Source organism: Ursus americanus, chromosome 13 (assembly GCF_024610735.1).
Source record: "Ursus americanus isolate L20-20 chromosome 13, mUrsAme1.1.p, whole genome shotgun sequence".
NCBI classification, from domain to species: Eukaryota; Metazoa; Chordata; class Mammalia; order Carnivora; family Ursidae; genus Ursus; species Ursus americanus.
Genome location: NC_142139.1, coordinates 30,749,862 through 30,770,665, shown reverse-complemented (window position 1 = coordinate 30,770,665; position 20,804 = coordinate 30,749,862). Strand labels below are relative to the sequence as shown.

The window sequence follows — 20,804 nt, the reverse complement described above, 5'->3', positions numbered from 1 at the left end:
TTCATTACCTCAATCCTGTTTTCCCTTCATTTAGTGACATTTTCTACTTGTAGAATAACCTGAATTATGCACAGTGATTTGTGTCTGTTAATATACAAATATTATTTTTGCATTTCATAGAATCACAGAACTTTTGAGCTGAAAGAAATCTCAAAGGGATTTATCGGTTTTATTTCATGTGCCCAAAACGAGCCCCAGAGAAATAAAGTGACTTGCCTGAAGTCTTACCTCAGGGGTGAGAATAAAAGTCTAATGAATCTAAGGATCTTTCCAAACTTCAGAAAACTGCACCCCCAGCTGACATCTGACCTTATCTGCATGAGAGACTCCCAAAGGAGAACTACCCAGCTAAGCCCTTCCTGAATCTCTAAGCCACAAAAATAGTGAACAAAATAAAGTGAATGTTGTTTTACAACACCAAGTTCTTGGTTATATTATGCAGCAATAATTATCAGAACAAAGAATTTATTTAGGAATTTTTTCAGATTCTATAGAAAATACCAGTTGAAAAATACAAAGTGATGTATGCTTCTCAAATACTCATGGGATCTCAGTTGATCTATTAATAGGCAATAATAACAGCTATAATAAATCAAAAAGTTGAAATGAACATATATTCTAATTGATAGAAATATAAATTCTCCTCCCTTTATTAGACTTCAGATTTTAAATATGTAAATTTTGAAAATTTGGATCAAAATGAGGACATGTGTGTTCTGCATCCTATAGAAATCTATAAAGTCCTATAAAAATGAGTAAAATGTCAATTGAAAAGTATAGTTTGAGCTCCTAATGTGTTAGTCACTTAAGAGAATAGAGAAGTCTCTCAAAGAGTTTATTATCTATTTGTTAAGATACATGGAACCCACATTAGATAGAACAAGTGTAAAATAGGGTGGTACTAAGTATGATAGAACTTTGAAGAGAAGGGAGAGCAGTTGGGCTGGGTTAGGAACACATAGAACATTTGGAGGGGCATGTGAACACCCTTTTCTGACTAGTATACTTTTTATTTTCCCAGCCATAAATTCCCTGAGAGTTGGCAGTGCTTTTGCCATAATTTCTACTGTATATCCATACGTGCCCCATCACAGGGATCCAGTATGACATATCAAATTAATGGCTGAATGATACATGTTTGGACATAGTAGGAAATAAATTGGATATTAAGAGTTTGAACCAAAGAGAATTAATAGATGAAAGAGTAAATGAATGATTCAGATGAAGAGGGTATGGAAAGCCAAGTGGGAATTTGCTAAGATAGATTCCTAAGGTGGTAAGTGACATGTGTTCTAGAAAGATTTGTATAGATGTAGTATGCAGGAGGAATTTGGTAGGAAGATATTTTAGTAGGAATAACAACAATAATAGCAAACATTTATTGAGTTCTACCCATTTGTAAGGTGCCGAATTGAGCACTGAAAATATCTCATTCAATCCTCAGCATAATCCTGTAAGCTGGATAATATGGTCCTGTTTATCTTGCACATGAGGAAACTGAAAGTCTGACATGCTAAGTCATGACTGTTGCAGTAATTCAGCATGAGAAGTAGAGGCGATGGAGAAGAGGGGACATTACAAAAAAACATTTTAAAGAAAGTAAAAGCAGGATGTGTTAACAGATTAAATCAACTGTGGCAGATAAAGGTGAGGGAAGGGTCAAAGATGACTATGGTTTTTAGCCTCAGGTTCCAGAAAAATGATAGTCCCTTGTTGCAACACTACCGTGTGGATGGGTTAGCTTATAGCGCCTCCCACCCTTTTTAGCCCAAGGTTCTGAGAGAGAACTAAACCCTCCTGAGTTATTCATTGTATGAAATAAATGGTCTCCTTGCATCTAGAAAGGTAGTAGTTATATGCCATCCCTGGGAGTGTTGGGAAAACAGCCACAAATCCTTTTCTGTGTTCCATGGTTCATTTCCTAGTTTGAGAAAGGCTAAAATTATTTAGCAGAAGATTTCCTTTGGAAAACTGTGAAACATTTACTTAGTCTATTCACCCTTGTCCTTTGCTGGTCTAGTAAATCACTTCAAAAACTGTTTAACTTTGACCATGAAAGTACTGGTTCAAAAGTTCTAACTCTGCTAAGTAATTTCCTAGCTCTGAGCTCCCAGACCACTTGATGGCCCAGTCGATTAAATTTAATTGTTTTGCTTTGTTTTGCTTTTCTGTTTGTTTTCTCTATAAAGAATTTTCTTGGAAAGATTTTTCTCTTCCATCAGTAACTTTGCCTTCGTAAAATGATGACTCCAGAATCTAGACCTTGTCAGTTGGTCACACTGTCCCACTATGTAGACAGGCCAGAATTTCCAGCGCTCTATAGGTCCTGAAGCACTGAGTGCTTCCCCTTCTCCCCCCTTGGGGTTGATGCCCTTTCCCTGCTTTGTAATCTACAGAGGTTGGGAAGGGCTTAGTGACCTTTCACTGGGCAGCCCTGGGCAGTGAGCAGAACATCTGCAGGCTCCTTTAGGTCATTCATGAAGCTGATGAAGTGAAGTTTCTACAGCCTCCCAACCATAAGTCATTCACCTTATATATCTTTATTTTTTTAAGATTTTATTTTTAAGTAATCTCTACATCCAGTGTAGGGTTCGAACTCACAACCCTGAGATCAAGAGTTGTATGCTCTAGGGGCGCCTGGGTAGCACAGCGGTTAAGCGTCTGCCTTCGGCTCAGGGTGTGATCCCGGCATTCTGGGATCGAGCCCCACATCAGGCTCCTCTGCTATGAGTCTGCTTCTTCCTCTCCCACTCCCCCTGCTGTGTTCCCTCTCTCGCTGGCTGTCTCTATCTCTGTCCAATAAATAAATTTAAAAAATCTTAAAAAAAAAAAAAAGAGTTGTATGCTCTACTGACTGAGCCAGCCAGGTGCCCCTATGGCTTTAACTATTTAAACTTAATGGAATTTTCTGATGGAGATTAGGACTGAGGTATTAAGAGAAAAAGAAAAAGAACTATAAAGAATTGTGGGTGGACTTTAGTTAACTACAATACAAAGTTCATATTTTGAGCTTATTTTTTGCATATTAGCAGGAAGAATGTCAAAAACTTCAAAAACTACTTTGCTTAGTCAGGAATATTAATTATGGAGAATTTCCACTATATATCACAATTATTTTTACTATATTTATAAATAGATTTGTTTGTTTGTTTGTTTAACAAAAAACATATAAGAACATTGCCATCTAGTATCACCTATACTAATAGATCACATTTATTCAGCTTTCCCTAGGGGTGCCACACGCTCTCACAAGAACTATCTTATTTAGTTCCTACAAAGTTTTTATGAGGCAGGCACTTGCTGTCCCCATGCTGTGGATGAAGAAGCTGGAGTTAGCTTAAATAATTTGCCCCCATGTTACCACTGCCACCTGAGCCAGGATTTGATTCCCGAGATTTCAGCTGCAGAGCTTGGGCACTAATCATTATTCAGCGCTGCCTAAAGAAAAGGCATACTCCATGCGTGAATAACAGATAAACCTTAGCAGCACTGTTTGTATGTGAGCAGTTAAAGACTTAGCAGCAATGATTGCAACTATTGCAAATTCTAAGTGCTTAAGCCTAAATTTACCTGAGCCACAGACTTCCTCTCCAGTAATTAAAATAATAAAACTAAAACTTTTCAAAAGTAATTATTCAGCTCAGATTAGTGAGGTGTTGTTTTTATCTCTAAACCCTTAAGTTAACAACCAATAGGGAGTGTGGTCAATGTCAGAAGGAGAGGAACACAAAGTGCAAAGGTCAGGCCATGAGATGGAAATGGAGAATAAACAGAGGGCCTAGAACCTTGTAGATGTGAGAGAGGGAAGATGGGACAGAGGATAGAACAAGGCATGGAAGGGAGAAACAAGGCCACAGAGGGCAATCAAGAGAGGATAAAAGACAAGGTAAAGATAAAGAACAGAATGGGTAGAAAAAAATTGTGGAGGGAATGAGAAAAAGGGAGAAAAAGAGAAGGCATGAGGTACAATGAATTAAAGATGCGACTATGGGGGGCGCCTGGGTGGCTCAGTTGGTTAGACATCTGCCTTTAGCTGAGGTCATGATCCTGGCAACCTAGGATTGAGCCCCAAGCCCCAGGTCAGGCTCCCTGCTCAGTGGGGAGTCTGCTTCTCCCTCTCCCTCCGGACCTCCCACCTGCATGTGCTCTCACACTCGCACTCTTTCTCTGAAATGAACAAATAAAAAATCTTTTTTTTTAAAAGATGCTACTGTGAATTGATTTTTCTTAGTATTGAAAATGAGACCAAATGTGATGAAGTGTTTTTCTTAAAACAAATGTAGGAGGAAGGTTATGGAAAGTAGTATAACGAAATGACAAAGACAGCTAGCTCTGCTCTGTATCACTCTAACATTTTATAAGGGTGTTCTATCTGATATGTGGACGTTAAGACCATAATCCTAACCTGAGTCCTGAATTTGAGACCCATATGAAATACCAGTGTTTGGTTTATAAACATCCCATCTCCTGAGAGAAATAAAGGTTCACTTAAAGAAAGTAAGGCTAACGTCTTTGGGGATCCCAGGCAAAGGATAATAGGAGCAGGTGCTGTCTATCCCCGGTGGCCATTCACTTCAGGAGGGGCGCAGCTCAAGGCTCAAACCAGATGCACTGAAATTACAGCCTGATTTGAGTGCCTGGTATGTCGTGGACTCTATTGAGTATCTGTTAAATGGATGAATAAATAAAGGAGTATTCAGTTTTTCCATACTGGTCATCCTTCCCTATCTCTCTTTTCATATACTAAGAATTATAACGCAGTCAATAAATTAGGACATTGTGAGTCTATTTTGATATAAATAAATAAATATGTAAATAAATACATAGTTTGATGTGAAAGGAAATATTTCATAGTCTCAATTATAGAGAAGAAATAAAGTGAATATAAGTGAGAATTTTAATAGCTCAAGGTGATAGGAATAGAATATACACTTAACTAAAATACATAGGAAAGATTTCAAAATACTATGTAGCTCTTCCTCTAAGAGTATACTGATGATTATAACCCATGCAGTAAATTAGAAAACCATGAGTTTACTTTGGGATGGATAGATAGATAGATAGATAGATAGATAGATAGATAGATAGATAGATAGATAGATATGAAATGGAATATTTTCATGGTCTCAAAATATCCCACCCCAAAATATTAGCTGATTACCAAAAGAGAAAGGACTAAGATACCACCATAATCAACGGATCAGAGTTAACCTCACTGGTAAAGGGGCAAATAGAAATTATGTACCACCTGATAGGATGCAGTGAGAAGGACACAGCATCACTTCTGTGATATTCTTGCCAAACTTACTGGTCTTGAGGAATATTTTATTTTATTTTTTTAAAAGATTTTATTTATTTATTTGACAGAGAGAGAGGGACAGCCAGCGAGAGAGGGAACACAAGCAGAAGGAGTGGGAGAGGAAGAAGCAGGCTCCCAGCAGAGCGGGGAGCCCAATGCGGGGATCGATCCCAGGACCTTGGGATCAGGCCCTGGGTCGAAGGCAGACGCTTAATGACTGAGCCACCCAGGCGCCCCTTGAGGAGCATTTTATAAAGTAACTGCCCTGTAATCTTTAAAAGTATCAAGGTCATGAGAGTCAAGTACAGGTTGAGGAATTGTTCCAGACTGAAGGAGACTAAAGCAACGTGATGACCAAACACGATTCATGATTCTATGTTGGATGCTTTTGCTGTAGTGGATACTATCAAGGCAACTGGTGACACAAATTCTCTTCGAAGGTTGGGGATTGTAATGTACGAATGTCATTGTCCTGGTTTTGTTGCCTGTGTTGTGATTATGGAGGAGAAAGTTCTTGTATGCAGGAAATACACACTAAGGCATTCAGGGATGGCAGAGCATTGGGTTGGCATCTTGCTCTCAAATAATCCAGGAAAAAAGAATCCTTTTTAAGGTACTTGCAGATTTTCTGTAGTTGGGATTGTTTCAAAATAAAAAATCAAAGCAAGATATGACTGTGCCGAAGGGTGGCACTTTCTGTCTCATCTTCCCTGCTCTTCTGTGCCCGCGTGTGTCCTATGCCCTGTGTGTCCTATACTGAAGTTTTCCACTTTCTGCATGTTATTTTTCTAAGACAGCTTTCTGCACACATCACTAGAAATGCAAAAGGCAGTTAGTGATGTTTTGATAGATGTCCCTAATCCTAGCATTGGTAATTTCACATGCCTCTCAAGATCAGCACTCATGTTAGGATTAATATCTTACTTCCGTATAGTAGGAAAACTCTTCATGTTAATCTTATTTTTAAAGAAGAAATTATTGCATAAATACAACATGGAAGTGTAATAACCTACAATCCCTTCACACTAATAAATACATTTTTCCTAGTTCTCTTCCCATCCTAGTCCATATATATAAATTACCTTCACATGGCTGTAATCACAACATAGATACAATTTTATATGCTACCTTTCTTGTCTAAACATATTCCAATATTGTCAGAGAGCCTCTGGGGCTCTTCTTGCCCTCTGATTCTATGATTACATTTTTGAAACACTGACCTCATAATATAACTAGGGGACCACATTTCATGATTCAATAGCTGCAGCATGGGCACCTTATTGCTTCTACCTAGTCAGTATAATGGGGTTATGCTTTCTAGCTAGTAACTTCTATCCAGATGCATTGTCATTTGACAAAGGCTTTGAAGTCCCTGAGACCTGGGCTGGAATCCCAGCTCTGCTTTGTACAAGTTACTAACCCTTTCCGAGACCCTCTTTTCAATTTGAAAAGTAGGGATAATATCGATCATCTGATATTTTTAAGAATTAAATGACATAATGAATGTGGAGTTCTTGGCATAGTGCCTGGTATGGATTCAGTTCTCAGTAAATGTTTGTTATCATTATTCACCTAGGAGATACATGACTAGTTAGTAAAATGTGGGTTTACTCCAAGTAATTTTCACAACTCTCTTAGTTGTGAGAAATGATGAGTTATTTTTTAGATGGTATCACACATCCAAAGAGTTAACTAGAATTTCTAAAGAAACCAACTGATTTTCTAAGCATCACCAGAATTGTGAGAACGTGTAGGAAAACTAGAGTGATAGCTGATTAATCATCTTTCTCGAACACCTGCTTTGGTTTTACTGCCTCCTCCACCAAAAAAAGAAAAAAAGAAGAAGAAGTAGTTAAAAAAACAAAACAAAACTTTTAAAAAGATGTAATCATTGGAACATGACAAGTATTACACATACGGTTTGCTTTTAAAAAGTGATCCGTTAGCTATAAATTTGCCTCATTCCTTCACGGTCAAATGACTACACACTATGGAAGAAGGATAATGTCCCAACTTACAAATGGGCCAATAAAGGAGCTACTGTTTGTGTTAATAAACATTCTGCAAAAAAACTATTCTTTGAGAAATTCCTTGAAATATAGCCTCTCTCTGGGCAATTGTGTGCTTGGGGATCAAGTATGTTTAGGGACCAGCAGTCACTGCTAACTGTGATTGAGTCTCTCAAATTATACATCAATTACATTTTATTTATAGAGATTCTGGTTCTTTACACCATTTTAAAGCAGAAGGGACAGGATTCCACTGTGTAAGTTGAGGAACACTATAATAGCACAAAGCTCAAGCTGTTTAAAATTCTAAAATAAAAAAAGGATAAGAAACATTGTTGAAAAATCTTCAAAATATTTTGATAAGTGAAGCTTTCTGAAGAGTTATCATGACCTTAGAAAAACCCACTAACCTTGCCTTTAAGAAGGAAAATGAAAGCAAAATTCCGTATGGATGAACAAATAATAGTAGTCTTTTGTCCACTGGGAAAAGGTAGTAAAGATTCTCAGGAGGGATAAAAAAAGAAGAATGTGTTTTAAAATGCAAGCTTTTTCAAACAGCTTTTACTAACATCATGCTACCAGACATGAGAGAACCACGCATGTGCACAGCCAAGTACTCTGAGCCAAAGTCATTAAGCTGACAATGAATTGTGTGTGTGGAGAAACAAGGGAACAATGATTAAATGGGGAAGAAAGCCAGTGAGCGCTGAAAAGAAGCGGCTGTTGGCCGCGTGCAACCCGGGAAGGCTGGTGGAGGGAAGACCCAGGTCACTGGAAGAGAAAGAAAGCAACGGAGATTCACTGTTCTCCTGAGCCATTCATGTGGACTGCCACTGAGTCCCTTCCGTTTCCAATGTCAAGGATTGAAAATGAATGCAAATGTCTATCTGTGCGAGCAAAACATGTCTTTCTGGAACAGTTTTCGCAGTAACTCTGGTTCTGTGATTGATGTACATATAATTTCCAGTAGGTCACTTATCACTTTGGGATCATTGAAAATTTTTATTCCTAGGGTGGAGGAGTTCAATGGAAGCTGGTTCATCCAGTTTGTCCTATTCTTTTAGAGTTATCCTCCCTCTCTATACACTTCAGATTCTCTTTGAAGGCTCAAAAAGAACCTTCAAAGTGCTGCTTGAGGGAGCTCCAAGGGTCTTTAAGGAAACTGGGCTGTGACCCTCAAATTCTGAACAAGTCAGGCAGGCAGGAGACCTGTGAGAAGAAATGTGTCCAAAGCTGATCCAACCCCACTGGAGCCTTGGTGAAAGGAAGGTCCCGATGTTGGAAAATAGCTATCTCGCCCCCTTCTCCACAGGAAAAGGACCAGGGAAAAGTCAGCATCTCACTGGGTCATGAGCTCAGGTAAATAAAATTCACTCCTAATTTTTTTAGATCGCCTGTGGATTTGTCTTTAGGGGAAAAAAAAATAGCACAATTATGAAGGATTTGGTATAAACTTCACATAAAAGATTCTCCCTTTTTTTGTTGTTAATCTAATGAAGAATAAAAAAATTGCTGATACAAGGCAACTGATGGATGGTTTTGTCTTTTAAAGGAAGAGTCAAAATATTAATACTTCTCCTTTGATGAGAAAATGAGAGAACACTCCAGATTCCTGAAAACATTTAGATACTCTCCTAACACTCTATTTCTTAAGCTTGTTTATTAAAATTAGTTTCTGCATTATGCTAGATAATTTATTTCAGTTAAGTGGATTTCTTCTGATTGAAGATTTTTTACAGACAGAGCACTTACAATTTCTAGCAATACATTAGTGACCCCAGAGCCGTGCCACTCTCAGAAGGTACTGAGAAGCAGAGTTAATCTCCTGTTTCTCATTGAATCTCTTATGCTAAGTCTCTAAGGCATTTTGCTAGGCCAGGGGAGGTATTCCTAACGCCACTGTCCATATTATCTTCAGTTTACAGGAACGGATATCCCACTCAACCAATGTCATTATCTATACTTACATGGATCCCACACACCAATTAAGATTTGCTGAAACTTTCTGCCATTGCTGGTACAGTGAATACACTTGGTCTATTCTTTTACAAAACGATTCCTACCACGCTAGAGATGATCTTTCTTTGACATCCCTAAGGATGTCTGAACCATCTTTTAAATTAATATTCCTGGCCAAACTTATTGGAGAGGTACATAGAGATGACGTAGGGAAAGCTTCACTCTTCCTGACCAGCACACATGCAGACACTTGCCTCATCCCCATGTACTTCTTTAATGATTTCTCCGCTCCTGGACTCTCAGCCACACACTATCCTCCCCAGAGGTCCAGTGTAGCTGGCAAAGCCATTACCAGCAGTGCAGCAGACGCTCAGGAGCGTGGTGTTAGCTGCAAACACTGGCTCCATTCACCGGCAGAAAAGAAAGGCCGGCTCCCTTTTCATGGGCAGAACTCCTGCTATGGCTCAGCGTGTCTCCCAGCTGGAGAGCCACAAGTCTGTTTCCTTCTTTAGCTGTATTATAATGGAGGGTGAGATGAAAAGGAATACAGGCCCTTGATACCTTTTACTTGGAGTGCTAACTAATGCAGGGCCTCATGTCTGATCTTCTGCTTGGCTGAGGGGATGGCAGATGGCCTTCTGAAAGCTTTTCAAACCCAGGCTGCTTTCAGCCGGGCATGAGGGGGTATTGTTACATTCTCCGTATAGTGGTAGGAAGCAGCACGGAATAAAAGCACACAACAATTGTGCCACTTCTCTGGGAGGCTTATTACAACCTTACAATGAGGGCTAATTGGCTGACGCCAAAAGCAGAGGCAGAAGCAGCTTTGAATATTATTCCGGAGAGGTTTTGGAGAGCAGAGTCAGGAAGGAGGCCGAGGCATAAAGGAGAACAGTGACGGGAAGAGCAGTAGCAGGGAAGACGTGAGGGCCAGGATGAAGAGGAAACAGAGGAGCTGTATTATTTTTATCAGAAAAAACCCTCATGCTCTTGTTTACAGTTCATTCACACCCACCACCTCCTCCTTCCGTAAGCCGCCTTATCAGGAGGCTGTCAGCAGGCAGTCCTGGCTCAAGGAGCAGCAGCCACAGGACGCTGCCGTTACCATGACAACTGATGTGGCCAAATCTTGGAGCCTTTAAAAAAACTTTTGTGTGAGCTCCTTGAAGTGGGCAGAGGAGGAACTGAAATGTACTGAACACTTACTGTATGCCAGGCTAGTTCAAGAAGCTTCCTTTATTATTTCATTGAATCTTCAAAACAATTCTGAGACCTTTTCTTACGATCATGTGTAACTGAGGAAACTGAGGCTCAGGGATGTTCAGTAACTTGCTTAAAGTCTAACAGATCCAAATCCAGGCAATTCTGACTCCAAAGTTCAAGGCCTTCCCACTACACCACCCTAAGCCAATTCTTAAAACAGCCAGGTCCTGTCTACTACCTGGCATGGGATATAGTAGGTGCTCAATAAGTGTTTTCTGAAAGGAGCACTAAACTGATCCACGAAGGAAGATAGGAAATCAACTCTAAAACATATAAATAACTTAGGAGAGCTGACCCTGGGAGAAGATTTTCAGCTAGGGACTGTCTAACTGGCCCTCACCCCAATACACACGTACACTCAGTCAGAATTCTTTGGCAAAAACCGATGTGAGAAACAAAACCAGAAGAAAAATTATTAAATTTCCTAACCACCTACAGCCCACTGTCAAGTCCTTGAAACAGGCAGAGTGACATTCCTCTAGGGACTCAACTGCCTCGATGTTGACACTTTGCTGAGGGCAAAAGGCAATCCTAGCCTGACCTTCCCTCCCAACCCCCGAATCCCGTAAGTCTATTTTAACATATAAAAATTCCTTTAGAAATTTCCTTTATCTCTAAACCTCCCAAGATACTTGTTGGCAATCACCCCCCAAGCATATGGCCCACCAATATACATCTGAAGAGTCTCATGACTAAGGTTTTATTAGACGGTAATAAATGACCTTTTCCCAACAAAAGTTAGCCCCCTCAAGGTCCTGGAAACCTTGCTTCCAAAATTCCTTAGAGGCTTACACTATCCCTAACCCCCTCCCAATTTGAAAGTATATAATGGGTCAGTCCTCATCACCCCAGTGCAGCTGGGTCTGCCCACGGGTCCTGTCCCTGCTCTTTAATAAAACCACCTTTTTGCACCAAAGACGTCTTAAGAATTCTTTCCTGGCCTTCGGCCTTGAACCCTAATATCTTTTCTGCATCAAAAATGTATTGTCTATTTTGTGCCAGACACTGTGCTAGGTTCTGGAAGCACAGACATTTTAAAACCCAGGCTCTGTCTCCTAGTACCTCACGGTCTATTGGGGAGGACACATATACATCAAGTACAATATGCTGTGAAAAAGTATAGGTAGAGGTAAGCTTGGTGTTCTCAGGAAGGAGAAAGGAAACCTAACTTAGCCTGGGAAGGTCAAAGAAGGTGTCCTAGAGGAGACAATGCCTCAGTGGGTTGTTAAAGGATGAGTGGGAATTAGCTAGGCAAAAGAAGGGTGAGTGGTATTATTCCAGGCCAAGAGAACAGCATGAACAAAGTCCAGAGGCATGAAATAGTGTGTGCATGGAACATGGTTTCCTACTGAGCCCAAACCATGTGGCAGGAAATGGCACTGAAGAGAAAGCTAGAGCCAAGCAGAGGGGAACTTTAAATACCATGCGAAGAGTCTTGGACTTCATCCAGCAGGGTCTGCAACACATTGATTGTTCTCTGCAGGGAGAGGGAATGATATGGTCAGTGTGGAGGATTGATTTGAAGGGGTAAGAATTGAAATAGGAAGAACAGTTGGGAGGTTGATGCTGTAGTTTATGTGGGAGATAATGAAGACCTTGTTCAGGGAAGTGGTGGTAGGGATAGAGAAGGCCAGATTTATTTGAGAAATAGTTTCAAGGTCAAGTGAACAGGAATCAGTGATTGATTGGATTGTGAGAGATAAGAATAGAATGATGACATATGAATTTCTAGCTTAAGGAACTGGGTTGACCATGGGACCATTCATTAAAATTGTGAATCAAGAGTGTGAGCAGATTTAGGGGTGAGGGTGGGGGAAGGTAAGTTCCTTTGACATATGTCCTGGGACATATCTAGTTGCCTAGCAAGCCATTGGATTATGAATCCGAAACTTAGAAGAGAGATAAAGACAAGTGATATAAAGATTCAAGGCCAGAAGTCTGAAAATGGTTTTTTCTGCAGTCACATCTGTCCTGCAGAAGTGTTTCGTTGGGACCTCTGTGATACCACTCGTAAAATTAGAATGAGGTAAAAACCATGGACAAATCAGGAAGTCGCACGCACACACACACACACACACACACAAACCTTTATTTCTGGTGTCTCCTGAGAATTCTGCTTATTTGCATTTCTTTTCTTTCATGGCAACAGTCAACTAGATGTAGGAAGCAGCTCTGCATTCTGGGCAGGGTGCGTGCTCTCCAGGGAGCCGGGGCCCTCACCCAGCTGGACTCCTGGCACTGAGGCTCAGCACTGGAAACCATTTTATCAGCACAGTTGCTCTGTTGCCTTTCCTACAGTAGAGTTAAGAGCAAAGTAAACTTTTCTTCTTCCTTTATCTCAATCAAAAGTAGTAAATGATATCTAGTCCAAGAGGACTGTGTTTCAAGAAAAATGGTGATAAGAAATGAGGAATGTCCTTATATATTTGATATGGAGACAAAGCATGGCCTTCTTGAAAGAATTAAAGTTAAGACACCATTGTGGAAGAAATTTTACTTTATTTTTTTAAAGGATTTACTTATTTATTTGAGAGAGAGAGAGAGGTCATGATCAGCAGGGAGGGGCAGAGGGAGAGAGAAAGGGAGAAGCAGACTCCCCGCTGAGCAGAGAGCCCCATGCGGGACTTTATCCCAGGACCCTGGGATCATGACCCAAGTCAAAGGCAGATGCTTAACAGACTGAGCCACCCAGGTGCCCTGAAACAAATTTTATTAAGAACAATATCTGCTATATTTTAAAGATGCATGATGACTTTCCATTTGTTTATATCCTTAATTTCTTTCATCAGTGTTTTGTAGTTATCAGTAGTTAAAATGTCCATTCTACCCAAAGCAATCTACAGATTCAGTGCAATCCTTATCAAAATTCCAAAGGCATTTTTTACAAAAATAGAAAAAATAATTCTAAAATTCATATGAAACCACAAAAGACCTCAAACAGCCAAAACAATCTTGGTGAAAATAAAAGAACAAAGCTAGAAGCATCATACTTCCTGATTTCAGTGTAATAAAAATATATTACAAGTCTATAGTAATTAAAACAGTAGGAGGGACACAGTAGAGTGGCTCAGTCGGTTAAGCATCTACCTTTGGCTCAGGTCATGATCCCAGGGTCCTAAGATCGAGTCCTGCATCGGGCTCCTTGCTCAGCGGGGAGCTTGCTTCTCCCTCTGCCTGCTGCTCCCCCTGCTTGTGCTCTTTCTCTCTCTGAAAAATAAATATATAAATAAATAACAAAAGGACAACAACAAAAACTGCATGGTACTGGCATAAAGACAGACATATAAACCAATGAAACATAGAGCCCAGAAATAAAGCCATACATATATGGTCTCCTGATCTTTAACAAGAGTGCCAAGAATATACAATGGAGAAAAGATAGTCTTTTTAATAAATGGTGTTGGGAAAACTGACTTACACATGCAGAAGGATAAAATTGGACCCTTATATTACACCATACACAAAAATCAACTCCAAGTGGGTTAAAGACTCAATTGTAAGACGAGAGGCTGTAAAACTTCTAGAAGAAGATATAGGGGAAAAGCTTCATGATATCAGTTGTGGCAGTAATTTTGTGGATATGGCACCAAAAGCACAGACAACAAAAGCAAAAATAGACAAATGAGACTACATCAAACTAAAAAGCTTCCCACAGTCAACAATCAATAGAGTAAAAAGGCAACCTACAGAATGGGAGAAGATATTTGCAAATTATATATCTGATAAAGAGGGAACATCCAAAATATATAAGGAATTCCCACAACTCAATAACAAAACGCAGTAATAACCCAATTAAAAATGGGCAAAGGAGGGACGCCTGGGTGGCTCAGCTGTTAAGCGTCTGCCTTCGGCTCAGGTCATGATCCCAGGGTCCTGGAATCAAGACCCGCATCGGTCTCCTTGCTTGGCGGGAAGCGTGCTTCTCCCTCTCACACTCACCTTGCTTGTGTTCCCTCTCTCACTCTCTCTTTCTCTCTCTCTCTCTCTCAAATAAATAAAATCTTAAAAAAAAAATGGGCAAAGGGCTTGAATAGACATGTCATCAAGAAGACATACAAATGGCTAACAGGTATGTGAAAAGATCCTCAATGTCACTAACCATCAGGGAAATGCAAATCAAAACTATAATGATAAGACAGCTATTACCAAAACAAAACAAAAGACAGCAAGTGTTGGTGAGAATGTGAAGAAATTGGTACACTGTTGGTGGGAATGTAAAATTGTACAGCTGCTGTGGAAAACAGTATGGAGGTTCCTCAAAAAGTTGAAAATAGGGGTGCCTGCCTGGCTCAGTAAAGCACACAACTCTTGATCTCAGGGTCAGAAGTCCAACCCCCACATTGGGCATAGAGATTACTTTAAAAAAAGTTAAAAACAAAAATACCATATGATCCAGCAATCGCACTTCTGGATATTTACCAAAAGAATTGAAATCAGGATCTTGAAGAGATATTAGCACTCTCATGTTCATTGCTGCATTATTCACAATAGTCAAGATGTAGGAACAACCTAAATGTGCATCAGCAGGGGTGCCTGGGGGGCTCAGTCGGTTAAGTGTCTGCTTCAGCTCAGGTCATGATCCCAAGGGCCTGGGATAGAGCCCCACATCAAGGCCCCTGCTCAATGGGGAGCCTGCTTCTCCTTCTCCCTCTGCTGCTCCCCCTGCTTGTGTTCTCCCACTCTCTCTCTCTGTCAAATAAATAAAATCTAAAAAAAGATGTGCATGAGCAGATGAATGGATAAACAAAAAAAACACACACGCATGCGCACGCACGCGCGCAATGGAATATTATTCAGCCTTAAAAAAGAAAGAAATCCTGCAATATGCCACAGCATGAATGAACCTTGTGGACATTATACCAAGTGAAATAAGCCAGTCACAGAACGACAAATACTTATGATTCCATTTATATGAGGTATCTAAAATAGACTCATAGAAGCAAAGAATACAATGGCGATTGCAGGGGGAGCTGGGGAGAAGGGAAAGGGGACAGTTGCTAATCAATGGGTATAGAATTTCAGTTATGTAAGATGAATAAATTCTAGAGATCTGATGTATAGCGCTCTGCCTAGAGTTAACAATACTGTATTGTGCGCTTAAAAATCTGTTAAGAGGGTATGTTTCATATTAAGTGTTCTTACCACATTAAAATAAAAAACTGAAAAAACGCATAATGAAAAACCCAATAAACTGAAAAAAGAACTGAAATTTCAATAGCTTTTTTAAGAAATTAAATGAAATAAATGATGATATACCATGGCTCATTGCCTGGCCCTAAAGTTGTTTGAATTTGCAACTTCTATTGTAGGGTCACTGATATATAGCATAGGCATGGGATGGAACTAGGAGGCATGGATGAGATCATCCAGAGAGTGTGTCTAGAGAGAGAAGAAAAGTAGGCCAAGGGCATAATCTTAGGGAAACACTTGAGGAAAAGGATTCCCAAAAGAGCCTGAGAAAGATGAGAGAGGTTGAAGGGGAACCTGAGAAGTGTGATAGCATCAAATCCAGGGGAGCAGAAACATGGGAAGGAAAGAAGGAAGGGAGGGAGAGAGGGGAGGGGAGGAGAGGGGAGATGAACATTATCAAATGTCTTTGTTCTGCGTTGTATGTCTCCAGCCCAGAAGGGAGGCCAGCCCAGCTACAGTATAGCTTAGACCAGAGATTCCCAAACGACCTTGGTTCACAATGCCCTTGAGTCTAAGTGATTTTTTTCACAGTGCTCCAAGGTCAAGAGCAATGCCAAACAGTTGCATGTATTGAGTATTTAAGTCCAAACATGTTAAATATTTATGTCCTTAAAACTTAGTAGCCATTTGAAAAAATATTACACCTAAAAGAAATTTTAATTTCTTTTTTTATTTCATTCTTAATGACTTACTTATGGGATGTGTGCCCCTGTTGGGCACTGCACAACTTCTCTAACCTTCTCAAACTGACACCCTCATTAACTGATCTACATCGATTTTTATACAGAACTTGCTTTTTATCATAACAACTATAGTAAACACAGCATGGAAGGAGATGTCACTGAAAGAAATGAGCTCTATCTCATGTGAAATTGTGAACAGTCTCTAGCTAGCTGTTCTCACAATGTCTGATAGAGATTGAGATGCCCCACAGAGGCATCTATAGGTTTGCTACAGTGCCCTGAGACACCTTGGCACAGAGTTTGGGAACTATAGGGTTACAGAATATTAGCTGGTCTAGAATCATATCATTTATAACTGTGTTTCCGTGGAGACATTTGGTCTGAAATCCATACAACTAACCTACAAGTGAATTTAAGGCATGTGACTGGTTTCTGATTTGAGTGATTACTGCGACTGCTAGTTTCATAGCTTTATCCTAACTTGGGAAGTAGAATTACCTAAATAAATCCAAAGTTTAATGCCTTCAGTGCTCTCCCCAAACAAACCTTTTCCCCGAGTTAGCAAATATATTCTTCTCCTTTGTCTTGCCTTCCTCTGATTAGAAAAGAAACAGGGTAAGGGGGCAGGGAGTGGGTGAAAGGAGACAATGACTAGGTCTAAAGCAGCCACGGTGGGAATCTGCATGAGAGTACTTGAGGCCTGACTGTTGCTCAAAGACCGTGCACGAGAACCTCTGTTATCTAGCACATGTGACTAGCCAGTGTGGACCTTAGGCAAGTCACTTAACCTTCTGGGACTCCTTTATGTGTGTGTGTATATATATATATATATATATATATATATATATATATATATATATATATGTGTGTGTGTGTGTGTATGACATGTAGTAATATAAATAATATGTATTTTAAAAAGTGAGAAATTGGACCAAACTTTTTATAATATAAGCAATACCCTTTTAATGCTTTTCTCTTGTACAGACTCCATGATTTGAATGATGTCTACTAAACAAGCTGCATTTATTTCATGATAATCTGTTTTCCTATTTTTATTCATCAAAGGCCAAGATCCTCTTATTAACAATAGTGACCCAGTGCTACCCCATCAAATTGATAAAATTATCCTCAGAAGCCAAAAAAACACGGTGCTTCAGTGCATTTTAATTGCAAGTATATGAACAATTTCCATTTGCCATCTTGAAGTAGTAAAACAGCACAAATTAGTGCTCGCCCCTCAGCCCACCGCTGCTTACCATGCTGGACCATCCCATCCCTGAAGGCCCTTTGCGCACCAAGATTCTGCCTCCTCTCACCCAGGAGGAGAAGGTCGCGAGTGGGAGCAAGGAGGTGCTGGCGCCCCGCCCTGCCTCAGTGGCCACCACTCTCACCACCAGCCTGGGAGTACTGCTTAGCCGGTTTATTCAGTGTTCACCGTGTTCACACCCACGGGCTCAGACTCCGTTAGCAAGCCACTCCGATGGAGTCCCTCTCAAAACCATTGCCAACAGAGGACAGGACACCTGAATTCAACCCTCACCCCTGCCCTCGTCTGCCTTCGTCTGCACTGCCAGTATGGGGTGGGTGGCCAAAGATGAGACCAGGAAGGCAGGTCTGAGGCGGTGCCAAGGGCTGGATGAGAGAGCAATTTCATAAAGCCTCATTTCCCAGCCACAGCCACAGTCCAGCTTTCAGGCCCAGCCCACGCTGCCATCTAGAAAGAATCCTGGATTGGGGTGAATTTAGAGCAGGCAAGCATTCTATATGAACTGCACCCGCCTACAGCATAGACGGCTCCTCATGCATACGCTCCTCACTCATGGTGCCTTCTAGAAGCTAAGAAATAGGTTTCCCTTGGTCTTTGTTTCCTTCACTACCTTCTGCAGCCCTGTCATTTGCTAAAACACCCTGGTGGGAGCATGTTCTGGCCAGCGGTATCCCATTTCTTCAACAGCCCCTGTACCTTGTACCTTTCCTCTCCTCATAAAGGCTGATAATGCTCCTCTTTGATTTCCAAAGCCCCCAGCATGTTTATGCGGTGCCAGGAGGGGAAGCTTAGCTCTGGCTGGCTGGCTGGTGGTTTGTGCTAATTGTCTGGCTGCACTTTAGAAAGAAGCTTTTTGAATCTGAGCATTTAGGGAGAAAGTGGAGAAGTGTGGCTGTATGAAAGAGCAATTGATGTTAAATATTCATGCTCTGCTCTCGGTTAATCAAAATCACTAACCCCCATTGCTTAGCTGTTGTCTTGCTGGCTTCTTGCTAGGATTGTGCTAAAGAAACTTGGATACAAAACAATGCCAACAACACACACAGACACACACACCACCCCCCCAAGATGTGGGTGCTTATGGATTTGAAGTGTTTCCAGTTAACATTGTGCATCTCAGCATTGTCTGTTTTCTCTGGGATGTTGAATGAGCCATAGTTATCCCTTCCAGCAGCATTTTAGAACCACTACCCTCCCCTTTTTGCTTCTCTTGTGTTGAGTTCACTAAACTTTGACTTGCTTAAAAACAAGGCATTTTCCAGAATAATTCTTACAGTGTCTTGCCACATATTCAAGTTCCTTTTTCAGAGATGATAAAATTATCTTATAAAGTAGAGAAGAAAGGGACTGTAATTGAACAAAATATGGTAATCATATCACAGTTGTTTTAGTCACAACTTTGAGGTGATAGTTCCTGGGCTTTTAGGAAATAAACAGTTTGTATTTTTGTTTGTTGATTTATTTTGAAAGAAGGTAGAATACAACCACAGAAACTTTCCAAATAATCACTTAATTTAAAAGGAAAAGAAAAATAGCTCTTAAATAAATATTTTTTGTTTCATTTTGTAGCTATAATTTTCAAGTTTTCTATAATGAGTAATGTTTTGCCATTATAATAAAATAATAAGTTATATTTTCTAAAAGCTGAGCAGTTGCTGAATTTTAGGTTTCAGAATTCATCAAGTTCTTCCTTACCTATGTCATCTGTAAGAGAAATGTTGGTGAATGTGCTGTCCTCCTCTTCCTCTTTGCTGGGCCCGTCCATTTTGTTCACTTTTCTGGCCTGTTAGTGAGAAAAATGAGGGCAGGGAAAACGGCTGTTCTCCCTTGTGATCACCCTTGTTAAATCATTAATAAATGAGCGTCCACACAGGTGGCATCTGATCCTTGCACTAGCCACCTTCTTCCTGCTTTCCACCTGAGAGGTTCCTACCTGAGTGTTGCAGTCCTAACCGGAAATAGTCAGAGACCCAAGTTAAAGTGTTATAACCCTTTACCTGAAGCTGTTGAGTTAGCATTACTGCTGTACCTTGGCTAAAGGCCAAACCTTGCTTTCAGTCCAATGACAGTTTGCTTGAGCTGAATTGCCCAGGAACATTGCCCAAACAACACTGCAATGAGGTTGGGGGAAGAAATTGAATTTTATGTGCTTTGCGTATTTTGGGGACACCTACAAGAAACTTGTCAAGAATTTTGGTCAGTGATCTAGCAGCATGACTTGATCACAGAGCCTCAGTTTCCTGTCCTGTATGATGATAAATCTTTTGTAAGGATTAAAAGTGATAACATGCGTTTGATAAATGTCAACCACAATAATGACCACAAATGAGCAAACATATGCGAGGAAATATAATTCACTAGTGAGCTCATCAGTACCCTCTCATATTACTTTGTCTGTACCTGGTCCTAAGACAGTTTATTAAAATGACAGCTCTCCCTTCTCTGTTTTGAAGGAGCCCAAGGGAGGGCATGGTTGCTTTGCCAGCCCTTAGGCCAAAGGCTGTTTGTTAGAGGAGGAAGCATTCTTTTTACAACTATTTTTATTGGTTACTTCATCCATAGTCAGAAACACAGACAAACCCATGTCATCACTCTTTCAGGGGAAAAAAAAATCAGCCAAGTTTGATGAAGAATTTTAAGCAGATATCAAAATTGAGTTACTACATAATAAGGTTCTGACTTAAGTGCTTTGGTACATAGGATTTTTTTTTATTCACCTGAGTTCATTGTTGCTATATCAAGCAAAATGGATGCAAGCTGTTAGAAATCCCGCATGTTAAAAATTAAATTCACTAGAATAGAATTCCCCCCAATTTTCTAATTACAGTCTATAAATATTGAGTGCCTATTCTATACAAGCTGGGGGCTTTGGAGGGTTCAAAGTAACAGATGGTTATTGCTGCTAATAAGCTTATAAAACAGCTCAAAGGCAAGAGTTCTGGAGGTTTAGAGAAAGGAAAGAGTATGTCTGGCTAGCAGATCTTGAAAGACTTAGAAAAAGTGACATTTGCGATGCATGATCAATGACAAGTGGGGTCCAATAGGCAAAAATGGCCAGGTGGTGAGCACATTCTCAGTGAAGGGGCATAGACAAAGGCTCAGAGATGGGAAAGTAGCAGGTACAAATGGGAACC

At 40.3% G+C, this 20,804-nt stretch overlaps 1 protein-coding gene across 4 annotated transcripts in view; it reads right to left on the bottom strand.

Moving 5' to 3' along the window:
- SCOC (short coiled-coil protein) overlaps positions 1-19,559 on the bottom strand; it is a 40,087-nt gene extending 20,528 nt beyond the window's left edge. Inside the window, exons 1-3 of one of the 4 annotated variants that reach the window (XM_087866461.1) lie at positions 19,366-19,419; positions 12,617-12,822; positions 11,953-12,007 (exon numbers count right to left, since the gene is read on the bottom strand). Coding sequence is in view for 2 of the 4 variants with exons in the window: in XM_087866459.1 (XP_087722585.1) it covers positions 19,366-19,435 (70 nt within the window). In the remaining 2 variants the exon portion in view is untranslated. Of the gene's footprint in view, positions 1-11,952; positions 12,596-12,616; positions 12,823-19,365 lie in introns of those variants that run through there. The other 3 variants (XM_087866459.1, XM_087866458.1, XM_087866460.1) reach the window with 3 other exon arrangements.
- Positions 19,560-20,804: the final 1,245 nt, after the last annotated feature.